We start from the raw sequence: 20526 nt of genomic DNA on the forward strand, positions 1-20526 counted from the left end.
TGATCTTCTTATTTATTTGATCCAATGCAGCATCTTTTTGACCATGTATGCCCAGATACAAATGGAACAAGAATAATAATAAACTCGTCCCCACACACTCTACAGGTTGCTAGCTACCTGCTGTGGTCAGCCTTGAATCAGGATTAGAGTAATTGAGCCGTTTAAAAGGATGACCGTCCTGAAATCTTTAAGGGGAGGGCAGTGGGGACGTAGAGAAACTCCTGGTCAGTGTGGTCAGTGGATATACATTTCAGCACCGTGGACAGCAACTGACCACTCAATAACAGGGAAGATGGGCAAGTGGTGTAGGAAGTGTTGCAGTGGACACCTTGTGGGGGCATACTTTTATAGTATATTGGTTCTGGTACACAATGTCTCTTACTTCCAAGTGCAGCAGCATTCTCTTTACATTCATTTCTATATAGTTGATCATTAATAACAGTTGCATGCTACAGAGAAAATGTGTGATTCTATTTAGAAAAAGCTTTGTGTGCTTGAGCTTTTCCCAGCTGTGCTGACCAGGTACGTGTTTTCAGTTATTGTGTGACCAGGCAGGCAGGATGAATCTATTCTTCTACTTTGATCATCAAATCTAATAAGTTATAATAGGCTGATTGAAAAATAAAATCATGACAAGATATTGCATATGTATAAAATAAAGTGTAAATACATTTTGACAGCATTGGAGAAAAAAACAAAACCGCAATATTATAAGTCCATAGAAGGCACTGCTAAAAAGAAATACAACATTCGCAATGGAATAACATTTTACACAATGAAGGCAAACTGACATTAATGTTCTTGGCAACACATAATGCTTGGACAGAGACACATACATAATCCTGGTAAAAAATGATTGGAATCATAGCATCATAGAAGTAGAATTCATTGTATTTCTATTAAAAGCATACAGTTGTTCCACAATTGTCCTTGATCTGTCCCAACTCATTGAAACTTTCAACTGCATCAAATAGTAAAACCCAACAGCAGTAGAGGATGGACAATAACACAAAAAGTAGTGTGTTCAGAAGTTAGAGTAGTGGCTCATCAAACACCTTCAGGTTTCCATGTAAAAAAAACATAACGCTGGCGTTGTAACCATAACGCTGGCGTTTAAATTTCATTTTAAAAACCATCTTATTGTAGCACTCTCCACACTCCATGTCTGTTAGGAGGACACATTTGTTCTCAGAGCAGTATTTTAGCTCACATAATGTCAGCTTTCTGAGGATAAAATGCAGACTCTAATAAGGAGCTTGTCAAAGTGTGCAATATGACTTGTGGGGGAAAGAACCCATGACAGTTAGTGTGTGCATTAAAAAGGCTGCATAGAGTCCATAGAATTTGCAATCTGTAACACCACATTCGTGACACTGTGATATCATAATAATTTCACCACTGCTTTACTGTACTTCCCTCCTCTCTTCCTCTACTTTCCTCAGTCTCCCTCCCTCACCACCTCCCTGTCTCCCACTCTTAGTCTGAGAGGACTCATTCCATTTAGGTCTCTATCCCCTACCACTGTGATTACATATCAGGACAGGATATGTAAAGGAACTGAGCTCAACATATTGATAACATCTATCCAGTCCTTTCCGATGTGTGAATAGGGCTAGGTGCAAAAGATTGAAATAGAAGCAGGCATCTCTCTACCCCTTCCTCTCTTCCCCCTTTAGGACCCAGCCTCCTGTTCCTGTCCTAGTGACTCCAGTAGGAGCCCCATGGGTGTTCTCTTCAGCCCAATGTTCTCCAGCTTGTTCTCCAACTTGTTCTTGAGGGTCCTCAGCCTAACAGAGGCGTGGATCAGTATCACTGTAAGAGAGATAGAGGTAGAGAGAAAAGAGAGATCAGGGGCATAACAAAGGGAGAGAGAGCCTGAGAGTGTTATGTTACAATATTGCTATAAGCCGAAGACTGATATATGTTTACATTGTGGCAACAATAGTGGGGGTGAGGTGAAAGAGAGAATAAATACTAACAGAAGATGGGGAAGGCTATGCCGAAGAGGAAGACGGATACTCCTCCGAGCACTGTGATGAAAAGGAAGCTGGCCCCCAGGATGGCACCCAGGGCCAGGGATGGGTGGTTCCGTCGCAACTGTCTGATGGGGGCCTGGTTCTCTGCTGCCCACACAAACCCCATAAATATCAACGTCACCACTGTGGCCCCCAAGAAGAGGTGGAAGGGCCAGAAAAACCTGTCAGAGCAGGAGGGATATCAAATCAATTCGTATTGGTCACATACACATGGTTAGCAGATGTTATTGCGAGTGTAGCGAAATAGTGCTTCTAGTTCTGACAGTGCAGCAATATCTAACAAGTAATCTAACAATTCCACAACAACTACCTAATACACACACATCTAAGTAAAGGAATGGAATAAGAATATATATACATATAAATATATGGATGAGCAATGACCGAGCGGCATAGGCAAGATATGAGATGAGTAATGCAAGATATGTAAACATTATTAAAATGCCATTTTTAAAGTGACTAGTGATCCATTTATTAAAGTGGCCAAAGTTTTCAAGTCTGTATGTAGGCAGCAGCCTCTCTGTGTAGAGAAAAGGCTGATGTTAGTGGATTTCTCTATTTAGGTTAACTAAATTGTGTGTCACATTGATAAGGCCATGAATCCAATAAAACGATTAATCTGTGCATTATCACAGCCAATGGCTTGTTAGCTAGCTTATACATGATTATATTGATTATGGACCATGGACCCAGCACATCCATTTCCACAGAATTTGTGATGTCTCACATTACATTAGTAGCTACTATAGAGCTTTCCAGCTTGTAGTCCTAAAAAACGGAAATGAGTAACCTCTTGTTGGTTCAGTCATCCCTATTGGGAAAAGCAATGGGGAAAGAATAGGGCTTTGGGATGAACGCCGAAAATAAGGTCTGGGGTTAACACAGGCTTAGATCTTACACGTTTTGTTCTATGAGATAATATTAATATGTTAACATGACCTTTATGACTTATGAAGCCTTTTATATACTTTTTGTATTACATAAATGCTTAAAAATTCACAAAAGTGACGTTAGCCGATTAAGATTATCATAGAACAAAACGTATAAGACCTCCTAAACCTGTGTTGACAACAAAACCCTACTAAAACGCCATTCATTTCCACATAGACTTTTTCCAACGAACCATGGAGCTGCTACAAAAAGACGCCATTACTATTTATCTCCATAGCTGTGGTTTCATGCAACAAACGACCACTTCAGAAACATACCCTACTATTCCCAGGAATGTCAAAAACGAGACGAAATAGTTGGACTGGTAATACAGCAAGTTATTTATGATCCGATTGTTCCATCTCTCCAGATGGCGAATGTCTCGCACGGCAAACCGAGACGAATCCAAAACAAAATCATTCAAGGTTCGGATAGGAGGCGGCTGCACGTCCATTTTCACAATATTCAATCTAAAAACGAACATCTCCCATTACTCAAAGCGGCGGTAGGGGTGTGTTCGATTACGGACTTGTTCAAGAGAATCAACTGCTGCTTACTTGATGGCCTCAGAGGCTGATTAATGCCACAACCAGTAAGCGAATCGGAAATGTCCGAGTTTCCTAGATAGGAGTAGCACTCGAACGCGGCAATCAACATACGGTCATTGATCAGAAGGAATTCAGGAGCCACACAAGAATCAACAATTTAAATAATTTTCCCAGTCAATAACACTGTAAACATTTATTTTTCTGCATCATAAATACATTGAAACCAACAACTATTGTACAGCATTCTATACATTATAAAACATATCTTCATTGTGTCACAAAACCATCTAATTTTTCTCAACACAATAACACAGAGATGGAGTAAGAAAGTGCTTTGGTTCATCAAAGTGGATAGACCTTATAGTGCTTAGATGGTGGGAATGTCTAGTAATGCATGGCATAGTGGCAGGCATCCAATGAAGGTAGTGACATAAACAGCAGAACAAATGAGCCGTGACTGTATTTGGTCATGACATGCCATTCCAGCTATCTGAGTTTCACAAATGGAAACAAATCCTTGGTGCGTTTGTGATGTGACACAGACCCTTATAAGCCATACAATTATAAAAGAGGAGAGGAAATGAAATGATAGTGCAGTTCTCCTCCCTCAGTGCATTGCATTTTAAAAGCAAGAGAAAATATATCCGTTTTGAACGGCATTGATTGTGCCATAACTGACACACTTCTGATAAGATTGAGGGAATTTCTAATCCTAAATCTTGGCATCCCATACTTGTATGCCTGTATTAATGCCTATACATTTTCAGCTACCCATTCTATTTCTGTAGCTGTGGTAATAAAGCACCAACATTCTTACAGTCACCATAAATGTATCTGATAAAAGTGTGTATTATTCGGGACTACTCAGAAGGAACACTGGTGTACCGGTATACACAAACATATATTCATAAATAACTCAAATCAACTGTAATCTAGCCCTGAGGAATAACACTAAAGTGCATTTACATTCTTATTGCCATTGAGAGGATGGGGGCTTAGATTAGATATTTCCATTCCCCTGAGGATGCTGACACCTGTGTGGTCAGGTGATAGAGCGCCTCTCTAGTCAGAGACTGCCACAGTATGCAGGGCTGTAGCTAGGCTCACTAGCTCCAGACCAAGTTGGGTTCTACTGGAACCCAGTCTGCTGTTGGCTGGCATCCTTCGGAGGAAGCTGTCTGGGGTCATACACAAAGGGACTCGCTGGATAGGAGAAAGAGACATAAAACACGGATTTGTCATGTCTACTAGTTACTGCTGTGTGGTGGTTTTTCAGGTGTTTTTCATTCTATAGCTAGAGGCTCTCTCTAAACATTACTTACGGTTCTGAAACTGCTGTGCTGTGTATCTGGTGAGAAGGATCCCAAAGCCCTCGATCAGGGCCAGTAGGATGCCCCCCATCATAGCTGACCCCATCATAGCCAAGGGCCCACCTGAGAAGAGCACAAAGCCAACAGTCAAACCCTTGAGGTAATCTGACTTTGTTGGGTCGGTGGGGCAAGATGGTCAGGCAGAGGGTGGGGATGTGCTCAGATTAGAGGGTCTAGAAAGAAAAAAATATATATACCAAATTTAAATTATTGTCAAATAAATGTTTGCTTCTACACTCACTGCGTGCAGCCAGGACTGCACCAGTCATCGCTCCACTAGTTATAGAGTTCCAGGGATCCTCTTTCCCTCGAATATGGACCAGACCACAGTCGATCGTTGAGAAAAGTCCACCCCACACAGCAAAGCTACCTACAGGAACATCACACAAACTGTTAGTGAGAAATAAACAAACGGTACTTTGTGCTGTAGGAGAGAGAACTCCTGTAGGGACAGTGACCCTTACCGCCGATCTGTGGAGCTCTTATTCTCACAGCATTGGCACTACCTTTTAGTCTGTGCTGAAAGCCCTGTGCAGAGATGGAAAAAAGGATTGAATCACTGTGCTGATATTGATCTTAAAATATATTTAATATCCTCAGAGAAAGTATTTTAAAAACTCACCACAGGAGCGTTCCGAAAGCCCTTGATTGACTGGAATACCCCTCCGCCAATTGTCCCCATGGTGAATGCACCACCACAATCATCTACTATTCTCCAGGGACTGAGAAGTGTGTGTAAAAGACATGGGTAAATAAACCACAATACTGACAGATTCAACAGAAATCCTTTGTCTATCTATGCATAAATGTGTAGGCTTATTACCGATTTAAACGTTATATATACACACATACTACTATAATATTTAAATAGCTAATATTATTATTAGGATACTAATTAAAAACCATTAACAAACATTTTATAAAGAACATTTATAAAAAGGCTATTTTAAAGAGCAACTGAATGCACCGATTCTGCCTGTGTTTTTCTGTTGCTCATTACGAAAAACGAGATTTCAGTCTTTACGACCAAAATGTATATACTTACACTTTGTCAATTTTTGGCACTGGAATAAATGTTTGACCATATGCCGTTTTCAACGAGAGAAGTTGGTTCTCGATTTCAATTCTCATTTAAAGCAAGGAGTTAAATAAAGGTTAATTAAATTTTTTTTTTAAAAGGACAAGTACCAGATTTCTCTTAAGGTTACTGCTAGCTAATTCAACCATAATGTTTGTAATGACTCAGTCATGAAAGGCATAACCATATGGGGAAGCATACTCTTTAACCATGTATGTTGGCTAAAGAGAGATCGGACCAATATTGAAAACGGTTTACTTAATTCTCTGCCTAATCTGAAATGTACTTTACCAAGGTTCACGGGCATATTCCTCCATGTTTGTTGTTGCTGCTGTGACGACACATTTATGAGACGAAGGAATTGGGTTGGTTCACGTGCGTTCATTTCGCCAGTCTGAAGCGACGCTGCGTAGGTGGCTAGTTGTTTGCAATTTTGCATTGTTTCTGGTAGACTGGCAGCCACAAAACTGGACAGAACCATAGCTTCAAAAATCAGGAGACTGCGTTTCTATATTTCCCGACTTCAAAATAGAAATGCAGATACAGCAGACATGTTAGCACGTGAACCTGAACCCACCCCGCAAATAATGACATAATCCTAGTGCTGTTTCTATTGTCATTGAGGGGGCTAGCTAGCTAGATTTCACTCCACATCTGAAATTAAGTAGCTAAGGACACTTTTGGCTGCAGGTAACTATAAACCGGGCTTTTAGTTGTATTCACATTTGATTACATTAACGTTTCCCTTAAATTACGGCTAATTTGGATTGTCTGGAAACGTTAGTTTGCAGGCTACAATACGGATGCTTAGACGCGAGTGAGCTAACGTTAGCTACACTTTTTAAAATTTTTATCTAGCCAACTACCGGTAATATCTTTTGGCAATGACTGTGTGAGTGAGGCTAGTGTTAATCATTTATTTTCTCTTAGGATGCCTCTACCCTCGGCGTTACTGGCTCGCCTAGCCAAAAGAGGGATTCTTAAGCACTCAGATGAAGGTATGGCAACAAACTGTTCCAAACAATCTAATTTATACTCACTAAAATGTTAGCTATCTGTCATTCACCAGCACTACTTGTCTCTAGATGTGGAGATCATTGCTGAGGACTACGACAACAATGTAGATTATGAGGCCACTGCCCGTGAGAATTTACCTCCCAACTGGTACAAAGTATTTGACCCTATTTGGTTAGCACTCTTTCAGATTCTCTACTAAATCTGTAAATTGTACAACACCCATTGGCTACTGGACAGCAGCTATGATGGAGTGATTTATTTTTGCTCATAGACTGACTTTAAGATTCCATGTATTTTGTATCTTCAGTGGTCTGCCATACTACTGGAATGTGGACTCTGACCTGGTTGCCTGGCTGTCCCCAACCGACCCCACATCTATGATAACCAAAGCTGCCAAGATGTTGAGGGGTAAGAAGAGTCCTAGCATGACCACCCAGTAGGAGACTTGTATGTATTCAGACTCAATATTTAGGATGGATTTGATTGGCATTCATTAACCCCAATATTCTGTTTTTCTGTCTTACAGCAGAAGTTGGAGAGGACAGAGAGAGGGCGCAAGAACCTGAAATGGATAGGGAAAGAGGAAGGAATGATGGGAGGGAGAGAGACAGACGGATGCAGAGAAGAGAAGACGCTGCCCCTTATAGCAAGAACAAGCGAGGAGGTTCATAACCTTCCTCCGGAGGGACGTTGCATTTCTTGCTCCAAACATAAACAATTGTATACACTTGCTAACAGGTCTCTAAACTCTTTCAGGGAGGAAGGTTGAGGAGATGGACCCAATGGATCCCAGTGCTTATTCCGATGCTCCCGCGTAAGGCCACTGACCCAACCATAGTGGTCATTCATCGCCACTCTTTTCCCCCTGCTCTGTATCTAAGATTAATTTTCCTTCCCACAGGGGCAATTGGTCCACTGGCTTGCCCAAGCGCAATGAGGCGAAGACTGGGGCAGACACCACGGCATCAGGGCCTTTGTTCCAGCAGCGTCCGTACCCCAGCCCTGGAGCTGTACTCAGGGCCAACGCTGCCCATAAAAAGCCCCCCAGTGATTATGATGACGACTGACCACAGGGCTACAAACTGAGGGAAACACAGAACTGTGGGCTCCTGGTCTGCTACGTTTGTCTCTGACGTTACCGTTCTATTCTCAATCCATACACAACATGGAATGTGAGACTCCTGACCAAGCTTATCCGGTGAGGCAAATAAATTCATGTGCTTCAGTACATGTGTAAATATTACTTGGATTTATTTTTCTATTGCTCAAATGTTACCTGCAGGCTACCTTTTTAATGATCATCAGATGAGTGGCATTTCTAAATAAATTACTCATTTTGTAAAACAAAAAACATTTGACTTGAACTGGTGTTTTTCCTTTGGAGAGGCTGTGTGCAATGCTATTGCAGGAAACCTAGCAAATAAAAGGCATTCTGAATATTGTAGTATGGCCAACATGATTTTGCCACAGCACAATAAAATGGCTTTGCTTTTGACATGATTTTATTACAAAAGGTACTCAGTGTACACAGAGAAACTTGCATTTTATAACAAAAAGTGTAAAATGTAGACATTACATATCCACTAAGAGGACGTTGGGGCATGTTGACATCAGTGTTGTAGTGGAGGGTTTACACACTTGTGCACAAGAGTATACCCACCTAACACAGGGAAATGCATTGAAAGTACAGGGAATGTTACTTTCTTCACACTTTTTAAAAATGTATTTTTTAACCACTGCATCACGAGTTGAGCAGGTAAGACCAGAGAGGGTCAGTGATCTCCCCCTCCTACATAATGGCAGATGGAGTCATAGTCCAGGGTGAAGACTTTCTCCTCATATCTGTCCAGCTGCACCATGGCTCTGCTTCGGTCTTTGTCCCTCTGGAGGATACGGCCCACCTGAAACACGTAATTGACAACGGACCCTTTAAAATATGTACTTAAACATTCCCAATCTTGTAGCCCTTCAATCCAATCAGTAACGAAAGCTATGAAACAGAAATCAGCATGGATATTTTACAGGCAAAATTATAATGAGCCAGCCAACCCATCCACTTACCTGCCCTCTGTGTTCACCGAGTACAACCATGATGTCCTCCGAGTCACTCTTTGGCACAATGGTCTCTAGCATTGTCTGTTTAACATCTACGTTATCATAAAGACAAGGGCATCATTGAGTAAAAAAATAGATGAGTAGAGGGAATACCATTTAAAAGCATATGGGTTGGAGTGAGTAGAATATAATTCAGCAGTAAACCAAAGACTCATGAACTCACCATCTAAGAATCTGCCTTCCTCAGTACGACACACACAGATGTTTGGCGTCAAGACATCCTCTATTCGCATCTACAAGAAACAAACATGGGATATTAATTAAACTGATTCTAATGATCAACAACAGAACTGTTGTGGGCTGTAAAGTGTCAACAGGCAATGAGTTGCGATTTGTGTACTAGCGCCCCTTGTGTTAGTACCTTTGAATTGTAGTATCTTCCCCCTTTGAAGGCTTTATCTACAAAGCGAACTTTCAGGTCTCTCTGGAGCCAGGGGGGAGAAGCAGGGGGTAGCTTCGCCATAGGCTTCTCTCTGAGGAGAGAAGGAAAAGGTGATATGTGAGGATCAAGAAAAAATGACATTACAAAAGCTGAAGCAATCTACCCATACCTTTTCATTATTTGTTAAAAGCTGCAATATGTAACTTTTTGGGCGACCTGACCAAATTCACATAGAAATGTGAGTTATAGATCTTTAATTGAAAGAAAGTCTAAGAAGCGGTAGATATGTTCTATTTCTATGCATCCCGGTCTTAAGTTTATTTTCGCATTATACTTTCGGTTTTGTACACCAGTTTCAAACAGCTGAAAGTACAATATTTTTGGTTTAATGAAAATACATTTCACAGCGGTTTAGATGGTACAATGATTCTCTACACAATCTATTGCTTGTTTTATCAAACTGAAATTAGGCAAACTATTACAATTTTAGCAACCAGGAAATGGCGGAGCGATTTCTGCATATCGCACCTTTAAGAAATTAAATGGCGTGAGTAAATAATTGCTTCATATTTGTATTTCTATGAACGAGTACTATATTCCATTATAAACTAATCCAAGTCATATTCGTTATCCGCTTGTATTTATTATAAATATTACACTTCTGTGGGGGATGAATCAGAATTAGTTGGGTAACATAGATAATTAAGATGTTTTATTAGTATAATATGCTTATGTGAGATACTTGTCATTAGAAAGTGTCCTTTGACTCTGGAATGTTTCAGTTGCACGTTTCCCTCAGCTGGGGCTCAGACACTTGGGGCCCAGAGAGGGGAAGAGGTCAGACTTGTCTTTTACTTGTCTCTGTTGCTCTGCAGAATATCAGCAAGAGAGGAGGACAGAATGGAATATTGTCTTCATATGCTTAAACCATGTGAAGGGATGGCGTGATTAATGGGGAACCAATGACTTGTCTCCACAATGTCTGTGAGCAAGTCACACCCTCCTTTTTCTTATTGTGGGGAGGTTTATGGCAGTGTCTGGGACCATGGTCTCTTAGATATCGCACTTATCCTGTGATAGTATATGGCCTAGAGGCTCACTCACCCCAGTGAGCCTGTCCAGGAGAGGGGTCAAGAGGGGGTTTGCTTGAGATGGGAGTATCTAGAGTTGACAATTGATATATGCCATTGGATGAAATGGTGTTTTTGTTATATGAAGTACCAGGGACGAGATTAGAACCTTGTCATTAGGGATCAAACTGAACGATAATTTATAGTGAATGTTATCTAGCTGTGGATACTCCTCTCTAAAGTAAACAGTCTTTCTTTGTGAACCGTTCCTAACTGTCTGTGATTTGTCATGTCAAAAGGGGGTGGATCTTACTATAAAGATCTCAGAAGTCATTGTGTTCAACACTCAACGGGTCATTAGAAATGGTGAATCGTTGAAAGTCAACTGCTACTGCAAAGCTCTTATAATTAAAATTGTAGTTTAAGTATAAACTCTGACTGGTGTGTGTGAAGTTTGTCTCTCCTCCTTTGTTAATACAGAAATTAGCAACCACACTTCCAACATCAAATATTTTCAGGATACTCTACCTGTCCTGACTTGAATCCTGATGTTTCCTTTTTCTTTGATCCTTCCCACCATCTCTGTCCCTCTCAGATCTACCTTTCTTCCTCTCATCTTCATTATTCCTTTCTTTCTCCTTCTCTTCCCGTCTCTGCCGTTCCTTCTCTTTCTCCTTTTCTTTGTGGGCCCTGCTGAGGCGACCTGTTTTGAAGAAAGATAGTATTACAGGGGACTCCATTAAACAGTTGCATAAGCATTATCAAGTAGTCTCATCTGCATCATCGATAATAATAGTGCTGATACACATTTACCTGTTCAGCAATAACAAATAAGCCACAGAAGAGCAGTAAAATTAGCCTGTGCATAAACACATGAGCACCAATATTATTTGACTGGTATCCCTGATGTGTGAATCTCCCTCCACTTTTGGAACAGGTCTGTCTGATTACTGATAATAGAAGCAGTAACAGCATGGCTGTTTGTGGTTTAAATGGATATGGCCAGATCGCTCCTTTTCACACAGTGGCTCAAATGTCAGTTAGCTAGAGAGAGCTCAGCTCATCCCTCAACAGACCATTTTTTGCCCTTCTTGTCTGGAACCTTCCATCTTATGTAGAGGGGGTATCTCACAATATTGCAAAGAAGACAATAATATTGGAAATAATGATGGAAAGAACATTTCCATGACTCCCTGTTTGCTCAATTTGTCCAGTATTTTACTGAGAACAGGTTCAGTGTCATTTCATAGAGCATTCACAATGATGTCAGAAGACAGACTTACTGAGGTCTTTGCAGTTTTTGTCATATTCTGTGCGGTCAACCAGTTTCAGTGCATATTGACTGATTGTCACTGTCCTGCTACCAATTGCGAGCTTAACCACTACTCGTGCATTGTCCGGATCAACCCCTTCAATCTGTAACAAGAATGGTATGGTAATGAGAGGGGTGTGAGAAGGAGGGCGAGACAAAACAGTCAATCCCTGTGAAAATGCACAAGTAGAGGGGCAATAACATTTTAGCAAAGTGAAGTTAACTGTCTTGCTCTTTTTAAATAAGTCATCAAACTAGAACAACAACTATGACACAGAATATTGCCAGAATATAGACAGTGATATACCACAATGTCATGGTCTCAGGAGATTGATGTTGCTTTCTGTGGTTTCAGACTCCAGACACACAAAGTCAGATATCTCACCTTCCCGTAAAGGTCCTTGTGTGCTCCAGACTCAACCAGCACATGGCTTCCAGGCCGCAGGACGAGGGTCTCCTCCTTCCGCTCATCGCCTGGCTTGGGGGGCCTCCGGGGCCCACTGGGCTCCAGGTCTCTTATGGAAGAGCGATCAGCTCCCAGACCAAGACCCTTAGGCCTCAGCTGGTGCTCTATAGGCTTCACATCTCTAGAGAAAGAAAAAGACAAAAGAAATACTGATGCAATAAGCATGTGTAACCGATGTGAAATGGCTAGCTAGTTAGCGGTAGTGCGCGCTAATAGCGTTTCAATCGGTGACGTCACTCGCTCTGAGACCTTGAAGTAGTTGTTCCCCTTGCTCTGCAAGGGCCGTGGCTTTTGTGGCGCGATGGGTAACGATGCTTCGTGGGTGTCAGTTGTTGATGTGTGCAGAGGGTCCCTGGTTCGAGCCCAGGTAGGGGCGAGGAGAGGGACGGAAGCTATACTGTTACACATGGACACTATTGACATTATAAATAAAGCAGACAGAGAAACCTGGTTCTAAAAAAGCATTAACTACTATTTATAATAAATAAACACACACACACACACACACACACACAACCAGTCAAAAGTTTAGACAATTACTCATTCCAGGGTTTCTCTTTATTTTGACTATTTTCTACATTGTAGCATAATAGTGAAGACATCAAAACTATGAAATAACACAAATGGAATCATATAGTAACCAAAATAGTGTTAAACAAATCCAAATATATTGTACATTTGAGAATCTTCAAAGTAGCCACCCTTTGCCTTGAGGACCGTTTCGCACTCTCTTGGCATTCTCTCAACCAGCGTCATGAGGTAGTCACCTGGAATGCATTTCAATTAACAGGTGTGCCTTGTTAAAAGTTAATTTGTGGAATTTCTTTCCTTCTTAATGAATTTGAGCCAAGGTAGATGTGGTATACAGAAGATAATATGGACTATGGCAAGAACAGCTCAAATAAGCAAAGGGAAACAACAGTCCATCATTACTTTACATTTTACATTTACATTTTAGTCATTTAGCAGACGCTCTTATCCAGAGCGACTTACAGTAGCGAATGCATACATTTCATACATTTCCCCCCCGTACTGGTCCCCCATGAGAATCGAACCCACAACCCTGGCGTTGCAAACACCATGCTCTACCAACTGAGCCACACGGGACTTTAAGACATGAAGGTCAGTCAATCCGGAAAATGTCAAGAACTTTGAAAGTTTCTTCAAGTGCAGTCGCAAAAATCATCAATCGCTATGATGAAACTGGCTCTCATGAGGACTGCCACAGGAAAGGAAGACCCAGAGTTAACTCTAATGAACTTATCCTTTGCAGCAGACGTAACTGCACTTCAGATTGCATCCCAAAAACATTTTTCACAGAGTTCAAGTAACAGACACATCTCAACATCAACTGTTCAGAGGAGACTGCGTGAATCAGACCTTCATGGTCAAATTTCTGCAAAGAAACCACTACTAAAGGACACCAATAAGAAGAAGAGACTTGCTTGGGCCAAGAAACACGAGCAATGGACATTAGACCGATGGAAATCGGTCCTTTGGTCTGATGAGTCAAAATGTTTGATTTTTGGTTCCAACCGCCGTGTCTTTGTCAGACGCAGTGTAGGTGAACGGATGATCTCCGCATGTGTGGTTCCCACCGTGAAGCATGGAGGAGTTGGTGTGGGGGTGCTTTGCTGGTGACACTGTCAGTGATTTATTTAGAATTCAAGGCACACTTAACCAGCATGGCTACCACAGCATTCTGCAGTGATACTCCATCCCATCTGGTTTGCGCTTAGTGGGACTATCATTTGTTTTTCAACAGGACAATGACCCAACACACCTCCAGGCTGGGTAAGGGCTATTTGATCAAGAAGGAGAGTGATGGTGCTGCATCAGATGACCTGGCCTCCACAATCACACAACCTCAACCCAATTCAGATGGTTTGGGATGAATTGGACAGCAGAGTGAACGAAAAGCAGCCAACAAGTGCTCAGCATATGTGGGAACTCTTTCAAGAGTTTTGGAAAAGCATTCCAGGTGAAGCTGGTTGAGAAAATACCAAGAGTGTGCAAAGCTGTCATCAAGGCAAAGGGTGGCTATTTTGAAGAATCTCAAATATATATTTGGATTTGTTTAACCTCTATGGGACCGGCGGGACGAATTCGTCCCACCTACGTAACAGCCAGTGTAATCCTGTGGCGCGATTTTTAAAACGTTTGAAATGCTATTACTTCAATTTCTCAAACATATGACTATTTTACAGCTATTTAAAGACAAGACTCTCGTTAATCTAACCACACTGTCCGATTTCAAAAAGGCTTTACAACGAAAGCAAAACATTAGATTATGTCAGCAGAGTACCCAGCCAGAAATAATCAGACACCCATTTTTCAAGCTAGCATATAATGTCACAAAAACCTAAACCACAGCTAAATGCAGCACTAACCTTTTATGATCTTCATCAGATGACACACCTAGGACATTATGTTATACAATACATGCATGTCTGTTCAATCAAGTTCATATTTATATCAAAAACCAGCTTTTTACATTAGCATGTGACGTTCAGAAAAAGCATACCCCCCGCAAACTTCCGGGGAATTTACTAAAAATGTGCTAAATTACTCACGATAAACGTTCACAAAAAGCATAACAATTATTTTAAGAATTATAGATACATTACTCCTCTATGCACTCGATATGTCCGATTTTAAAATAGCTTTTCGGATGAAGCACATTTTGCAATATTCTAAGTATATAGCCCAGCCATCACGGGCTAGCTATTTAGACACCCGGCAAGTTTAGCCTTCACCAAAATCACATTTCCTATAAGAAAAATGGTCTTACCTTTCCTGTTCTTCGTCAGAATGCACTCCCAGGACTTCTACTTCAATAACAAATGTAGGTTTGGTCCCAAATAATCCATCGTTATATCCAAACAGCGGCGTTTTGTTCGTGCGTTCTAGACACTATCCCAATGCTAAATCACGGTCGTGCGCATGGCGCAGAACGTGACAAAAAAATTCTAAATATTCCATTACCGTACTTCGAAGCATGTCAACCGTTGTTTAAAATCAAGTTTTATGCAATTTATCTCGTAGAAAAGCGATAATATTCCGACCGGGAATCTGCAATTAGCTAAACAGCCGAAGGAAAATACTCCACGGGGTTGAATCGCGCACGCGCCTAATTCTATTGTCCACTGATGGGACACTTGGAAAAGGGGATTCTGTGTTTCAGCCTGAGGCTGCCTCGTCATCGTTCAGGTTTTTCCCGGGTTCTGAGAGCCTATTGGAGCCCTAGGAATTGTCACGTTACAGCTAAGATCCTGACTCTTCAATAAACAGAAGCAAGAACAACAACACCTTGTCAGACAGGGTACTTCCTGCATGAAACCTTCTCAGGTTTTTGCCTGCCATAGGAGTTCTGCTATACTCACAGACACCATTCAAACAGTTTTAGAAACTTTAGGGTGTTTTCTATCCAAACCTTAACAATAATATGCATATTCTAGCTTCTGAGTTGGTGTAGAAGGCAGTTAAAAATGGGCACATATTTTTTCCAAAATTCTCAATGCTGCCCCCTAGCCCGTAGAGGTTAACACTTTTTTGGTTACTACATGATCCCATATGTGTTATTTCATAGTCGTGATGTCTTCACGATTATTCTACATTGTATAAAATGGTCAAAATAAAGAAAAACCCTGGAATGAGTAGGTGTCCAAACTTTTGACTGGTACTGTATATTTTTTTATTGTTAACTCCGCATTGTTAGAAAAGGACCTATAAGTAAGCATTTCCCTGTTAGTCTACACCCGTTGTTTACGAAGCACGAGACAAATACAATTTTATTTGAAGACTGACCATGAGAGAGAATACTCACTGTTTGAAGGTCCGTCCAATTCCCTCTCCTGCCTTCCAGCCCATCCCCTTCAGCATGGCTAACCCGTACGCCTCCACAGGAACACTGTCATAGTCTGCCTCTGTGGACTGAACATACAGCAACTGATCAGAAACACATCAGTCTTGATGAAGTCCCAGAAAGGGAGAACATTTTACATCACTCTTTACACACCCACTGGTAGTCTAAGGCTCTGTACATCTGATTGTGTCAGCCTGCCAGACAGTGCTTCAATAGACTGACAGATGCTTGTGTATGTCCGGACTCCATACACAAGAAAAGTTGATGCCAATGTTGTTCTTATACAATCCTTTGGCTCAAGGCTCAGAGACTCAGCCAGTCCAGGCTGACTGATGTCACCAACCACATCACAGCAGACCACAGCAGTGTAGAGAGATGCTGCTGCCATTAATGTGTGTACTCTGTCCCAGTGGCCATGCTCATCACTAGCTCCCTTGTGGGCTCTGTCTGCTCTAGGAGGAGCTGGGATCACTCTAATGGGGGGAGAAGCATGAAAGTGACCCAGAGGTGGAATGAGCCAACCCCTTCTGCATTTCTACAGTCAAGACAGATGTAAGATGACAGTGATGAGAGGGCGGTGGGAGGGGTATTGAGGAAGAGTGGCACAAAGGAAGATGACTGTTGGTCTCTAGGTAGAGGGAGGGCGAGCAAGTGTCATCTCGTTCTTAAGACGCTGCCAGATCTGAAGTGTGTAAATATCCTGCGGTCAGCACTTTCACACAGTCTATGACTTCAGTCCCAGTTAAACTGGTCAGTCCACATGCCGCTGTCATTGTACACACTGTTGACCTGACTTACACACACTCTTGGTAATCCATCTCACTCTTATTCACTCACCCTTACCATAACTTTCCATCTCTGTTTATGAATCAACTTCTCTCTCATGAGCTGAACCAATTTTCAATCCCCCTCTGTAAAAGTTGCCTTCCCTAATTTGATTTCACACATAACATTTGCTGTGAAAACACATTGAAGTTACTTTACAGCCCAATGAGAAAAGACCTAAGACCCAGACAACAAGAATCAGGCAGTCACAGACAAGGTTTCTCTGACCTTTAACCCATACTTACAGACTCTGGTCGCAGGTCCACCTTGATGTGGTCTCCATCCTCAAACCCCTGTGGAGCCTGGTTCTGCATCAGCAGGGGGATGGTGAGGTTGGGGTCTGCCTGGTCCCCATTTTTCCACTGGTCAAGCTGCCTCTGGGATTCTGAAAGATAGATGTGAAGTTGAAAGCGTGCTAACAGACTATATCCTGTGGATTCACAACATTAGGATCATTTCTCAGAGGCTATTTTCACTGAAGTAGTAACTGAAGCTGACGAACACAAACCTTCAATAATTTCTTTGACAGCCTGTGATTCCACTGAGTCCTGCTCCTGAGAGGGGGGTTGTGTTTTGGCTTTAACCCCTCCATCACCTTGCCCCTGGACCAGGCCAGCTCTGTTTTCCTGCCTGCTGCACCAGCGGTTCCTTTGGATGAGTGGAATGATCAGCTCCTTCGGCTTCTCCACAGGATTGGTACTATGACAGACAGAGGTAGAAAGCATTTACTAACTAGACAACAATTAGCTATACAAGGGCTACATCCCAATTATCTCTCCTTTCCCCCAGTGTGTGCCCTTGTTCACTTTCCTTCACTGATTTAATGACTGGTCTAAAAGATAGTGGAAATTCCCACTAGCCCATGCCTCCACCAATCCAGATTTGTGGGAAGTAGGGAACGATTGTACACACTTTAGGAGAAAGGAGATATTATTAGGACGCACCCCCAGTCTCTCGTGGACAGGCGTCACATCGAGAAGCTGGTCGGCGCTCACGTGGGAAAACTGGGCTATGAGATTACTAGCTAGTATGCAAGGCTAACAGCCAGCAGAGCACACCGGGCGGGGGGCAGTAGAGTAAACAGCGGGTATTGAGGGGCCTTCGTATTGGGAGGAATGACGGATGACGAGATGATGCGAGGCAGAAAGAAGGGCGCTAGGTACAAACCGTACAAATCTAAGTCCACGCAACACAAACCAAGTACTTTGTCCTGCTTTGCTCTCCAGAGGAGAGCGCCGCTGAAAGGAGTGATAGCTGGGGTGGGGTGGATCAACTGAAGCTGAGGATCCCCGGTGTCTGTGATGCACGCCGTTTGGTGCAACGCAGACCTGGTGGTGAGCACGAGACTGAGGAGACAGTGTCCTGAGTTTTGATGCATTGTGTTCACTGGATAAAGTCATGCTAAGGTACTGTATATAAATTATCCTGTAAGAGCTTTTGTTCCGAACCCACTATGGTGTTTCAAGTTTCTGGTCATGTTGCAGCAATATGTACAGTACCAGTCAAAAGTTTGGACAAACCTACTCATTCTTTATTGGGACTATTTTCTACATTGTAGAATAATAGTGAAGACATCAAAACTATGAAATAACATACAATACTGTTCAAAAGTTTGGATTGACTTAGAAATGTCCTTGTTATTGAAAGAAAAGCACATTTTTAGTCCATTAAAATAACATGAAATTGATCAGAAATACAGTGTAGACATTGTTAATGTTGTAAATGACTATTGTAGCTGGAAATGGCAGATTTTTTATGGAATATCTTCATAGGCGTACAGAGGCCCAATATCAGCAACCATCACTCCTGTGTTCCAATGGCATGTTGTGTTAGGTAATCCAAGTTTATCATTTTAAAAGGCTAATTGATCATTAGAAAACACTTTTGCAATTACGTTAACAGAGCTGAAAACTGTCTTTCTGATTAAAGAAGCAATAAAACTGGCCTCTTTTAGACTAGTTGACTATCTGGAGCATCAGCATTACAGGCTCAAATGGCCAGAAACAAAGACCTTTCTTCTGAAACTCGTCAGTCTATTTTTGTTCTGAGAAATGAAGGCTATTCCATCTGATAAATGAAGGCTATTCCATGTGAGAAATTGCCAAGAAACTGAAGATCTCGTACAACGCTGTGTACTACTCCCTTCACAGAATTGCGCAAACTGGCTCTAACCAGAATAGAAAGACGAGTGGGAGGCCCTGGTGCACAACTGAGCAAGAGGACAAGTATATTAGAGTGTCTAGTTTGAGAAACAGATGCCTTAAGTCCTCAACTGGCAACATCATTAAATAGTACCTGCAAAACACCAGTTTCAGCGTCAACAGTGAAGAGGCAACTCCGGGATGCTGGCCCTGTAGGCAGAGTTGCAAAGAAAAAGCCATATCTCAGACTAGCCAATAAGCAGAAAATATTAAGATATATGGGGGGGGGGGGGGGGGGGGGGGGACACAGACACTGGACAGAGGAACTCTGCCTAGAAGGCCAGCATCCCGGAATCGCCTCTTCACTGTTGACATTGAGACTGGTGTTTTGCGGGTACTATTTCTATTTAATGAAGTTGGCAATTGGGACTCCCAATCACGGCCAGGTGTGATACAGGCTGGATTCGAACCAGGGACTGTAGTGACACCTCTTGCACTGAGATGCAGTGCCTTAGACCGCTGCGCAACTCGGGAGCCCAAATGGGGGATAGTGGTATATATTTAGGGTTAGATGGGGGGGGGATAAATTGCACCTCCATTTCCCATTTTTGTGAACAAAATGTGCAATTCACTTTCCGGACTGTGAAAGGCAGCAATACGCAACAAAGCGTCTAGTCTGCCGGAAAACCACATGGAGAAGAAGATCGCACCAGGTTCAAACAAGTGTAGCTAATACATAGCTAACAAACTAATACATGAATGGGCAGCAACATGTTTATTCAACACAGACTAGTAAAGTTATTAGCTAACTAGGCAACAACATGTACCTAATGGAACTGTATTTAGACACCAACGTTAGAAGAAAGCTAGATTTCTTACCTTAGCAATTCTTTCCCATCGACTCCGGTTAAATAATCTCGCTCATCTGCATCTATAGCTTCATCCCGACTAGATTTAAATTTACTTAAAGTTTTGCTAAAACCAAAAGATATAGCCCCTGCTTTTCTATCTCCTTGCTGTTGAACACTAGATGTTGAAGTATCAACATTACTGCAGTATTGTTCATGTTGCGACGACGCCATGTTTGCAATGTACGAGAGGAGACAAGAACAGAGAGCTTTGGGCAATATAGTTTTATATGCACCGACATGCTACTTGATGGATGCGTGAAGACACTACATTTCCCAAAATGCAATCGGCTAATGCCTTCATTATAGGGAATATTGTTATAGGCGGGCTTATTGCACATGCAAACAGTTTTTGTTGTTGGCTGTAGTCTATTTTTCCTTTCATACATGTTGTATTTTATATTAGAATAAACTTTAACGATTTTATGTCCAACCTGAGTTAATCCAATGGAAGTTCTGTGTA

At 41.9% G+C, this 20526-nt stretch overlaps 4 protein-coding genes across 8 annotated transcripts; 1 reads left to right on the forward strand and 3 right to left on the reverse strand.

Moving 5' to 3' along the window:
• LOC115165736 (PRA1 family protein 2) lies at positions 1-3499 on the reverse strand. Its single transcript, XM_029719058.1, has 3 exons — positions 3245-3499; positions 1980-2197; positions 1-1812 (listed from the first exon to the last, which is right to left on the reverse strand). The coding sequence occupies exons 1-3, from the start codon at positions 3448-3450 to the stop codon at positions 1673-1675; spliced, it is 564 nt and encodes a 187-aa protein (XP_029574918.1). The 5' UTR covers positions 3451-3499; the 3' UTR covers positions 1-1672.
• A 177-nt stretch (positions 3500-3676) lies between these two features.
• LOC115165735 (mitochondrial import inner membrane translocase subunit Tim17-B) lies at positions 3677-6342 on the reverse strand. 2 transcript variants are annotated; one of them, XM_029719057.1, is made up of 6 exons: positions 6254-6342; positions 5507-5606; positions 5349-5412; positions 5126-5254; positions 4837-4947; positions 3677-4717 (listed from the first exon to the last, which is right to left on the reverse strand). In XM_029719057.1, the coding sequence occupies exons 1-6, from the start codon at positions 6277-6279 to the stop codon at positions 4644-4646; spliced, it is 504 nt and encodes a 167-aa protein (XP_029574917.1). In that variant the 5' UTR covers positions 6280-6342; the 3' UTR covers positions 3677-4643. The 2 variants fall into 2 exon arrangements, with proteins under 2 accessions (XP_029574917.1, XP_029574916.1); XM_029719056.1 differs by having other exon boundaries at positions 5930-6279.
• Position 6343: 1 nt separating this feature from the next.
• LOC115165734 (polyglutamine-binding protein 1) lies at positions 6344-8330 on the forward strand. Of its 4 annotated transcripts, none has more exons than XM_029719055.1 (7): positions 6344-6652; positions 6893-6960; positions 7048-7126; positions 7287-7387; positions 7509-7643; positions 7736-7793; positions 7881-8330. In XM_029719055.1, the coding sequence occupies exons 2-7, from the start codon at positions 6894-6896 to the stop codon at positions 8044-8046; spliced, it is 606 nt and encodes a 201-aa protein (XP_029574915.1). In that variant the 5' UTR covers positions 6344-6652; position 6893; the 3' UTR covers positions 8047-8330. The 4 variants fall into 4 exon arrangements, with proteins under 4 accessions (XP_029574915.1, XP_029574913.1, XP_029574914.1 ...); XM_029719053.1 differs by having other exon boundaries at positions 6345-6652; positions 7048-7150; XM_029719054.1 differs by having other exon boundaries at positions 6347-6652; positions 7506-7643.
• Positions 8331-8459: 129 nt separating this feature from the next.
• Positions 8460-20262, reverse strand: LOC115165733 (G-patch domain and KOW motifs-containing protein-like). Its single transcript, XM_029719050.1, has 11 exons — positions 20035-20262; positions 17523-17713; positions 17260-17399; positions 16151-16257; positions 12244-12445; positions 11830-11962; positions 11075-11249; positions 9456-9567; positions 9258-9327; positions 9041-9126; positions 8460-8880 (listed from the first exon to the last, which is right to left on the reverse strand). The coding sequence occupies exons 1-11, from the start codon at positions 20235-20237 to the stop codon at positions 8752-8754; spliced, it is 1548 nt and encodes a 515-aa protein (XP_029574910.1). The 5' UTR covers positions 20238-20262; the 3' UTR covers positions 8460-8751.
• Positions 20263-20526: the final 264 nt, after the last annotated feature.

The sequence above is a fragment of the Salmo trutta genome, chromosome 28, assembly GCF_901001165.1.
Source record: "Salmo trutta chromosome 28, fSalTru1.1, whole genome shotgun sequence".
Classification (NCBI taxonomy): domain Eukaryota; kingdom Metazoa; phylum Chordata; class Actinopteri; order Salmoniformes; family Salmonidae; genus Salmo; species Salmo trutta.

What these genes read in the sequence shown, in the direction of transcription:
- LOC115165736 (XM_029719058.1), bottom strand. Translation starts at nt 3,450, where the DNA reads ATGTTCGTTTTTAGATTGAATATTGTGAAAATGGACGTGCAGCCGCCT. An exon ending in ACATTCCTGGGAATAGTAGG is followed by an intron (nt 2,198 to 3,244) that starts GTATGTTTCTGA and finishes CTGCTCTGACAG; the next exon opens with GTTTTTCTGGCCCTTCCACC. An exon ending in CATAGCCTTCCCCATCTTCT is followed by an intron (nt 1,813 to 1,979) that starts GTTAGTATTTAT and finishes TCTCTCTTACAG; the next exon opens with TGATACTGATCCACGCCTCT.
- LOC115165733 (XM_029719050.1), bottom strand. Translation starts at nt 20,237, where the DNA reads ATGGCGTCGTCGCAACATGAACAATACTGCAGTAATGTTGATACTTCA. An exon ending in ATTGGACGGACCTTCAAACA is followed by an intron (nt 12,446 to 16,150) that starts GTGAGTATTCTC and finishes TTCTTTCTCTAG; the next exon opens with AGATGTGAAGCCTATAGAGC. An exon ending in GAAGATACTACAATTCAAAG is followed by an intron (nt 9,328 to 9,455) that starts GTACTAACACAA and finishes TGTTTCTTGTAG; the next exon opens with ATGCGAATAGAGGATGTCTT.
- LOC115165734 (XM_029719052.1), top strand. Translation starts at nt 6,894, where the DNA reads ATGCCTCTACCCTCGGCGTTACTGGCTCGCCTAGCCAAAAGAGGGATT. An exon ending in AAAGTATTTGACCCTATTTG is followed by an intron (nt 7,151 to 7,286) that starts GTTAGCACTCTT and finishes TTGTATCTTCAG; the next exon opens with TGGTCTGCCATACTACTGGA. An exon ending in TAGCAAGAACAAGCGAGGAG is followed by an intron (nt 7,644 to 7,735) that starts GTTCATAACCTT and finishes AAACTCTTTCAG; the next exon opens with GGAGGAAGGTTGAGGAGATG.
- LOC115165735 (XM_029719056.1), bottom strand. Translation starts at nt 6,015, where the DNA reads ATGAGAATTGAAATCGAGAACCAACTTCTCTCGTTGAAAACGGCATAT. An exon ending in GTGCCAAAAATTGACAAAGT is followed by an intron (nt 5,607 to 5,929) that starts GTAAGTATATAC and finishes CACACTTCTCAG; the next exon opens with TCCCTGGAGAATAGTAGATG. An exon ending in GCTTTCGGAACGCTCCTGTG is followed by an intron (nt 5,413 to 5,506) that starts GTGAGTTTTTAA and finishes ATCTCTGCACAG; the next exon opens with GGCTTTCAGCACAGACTAAA.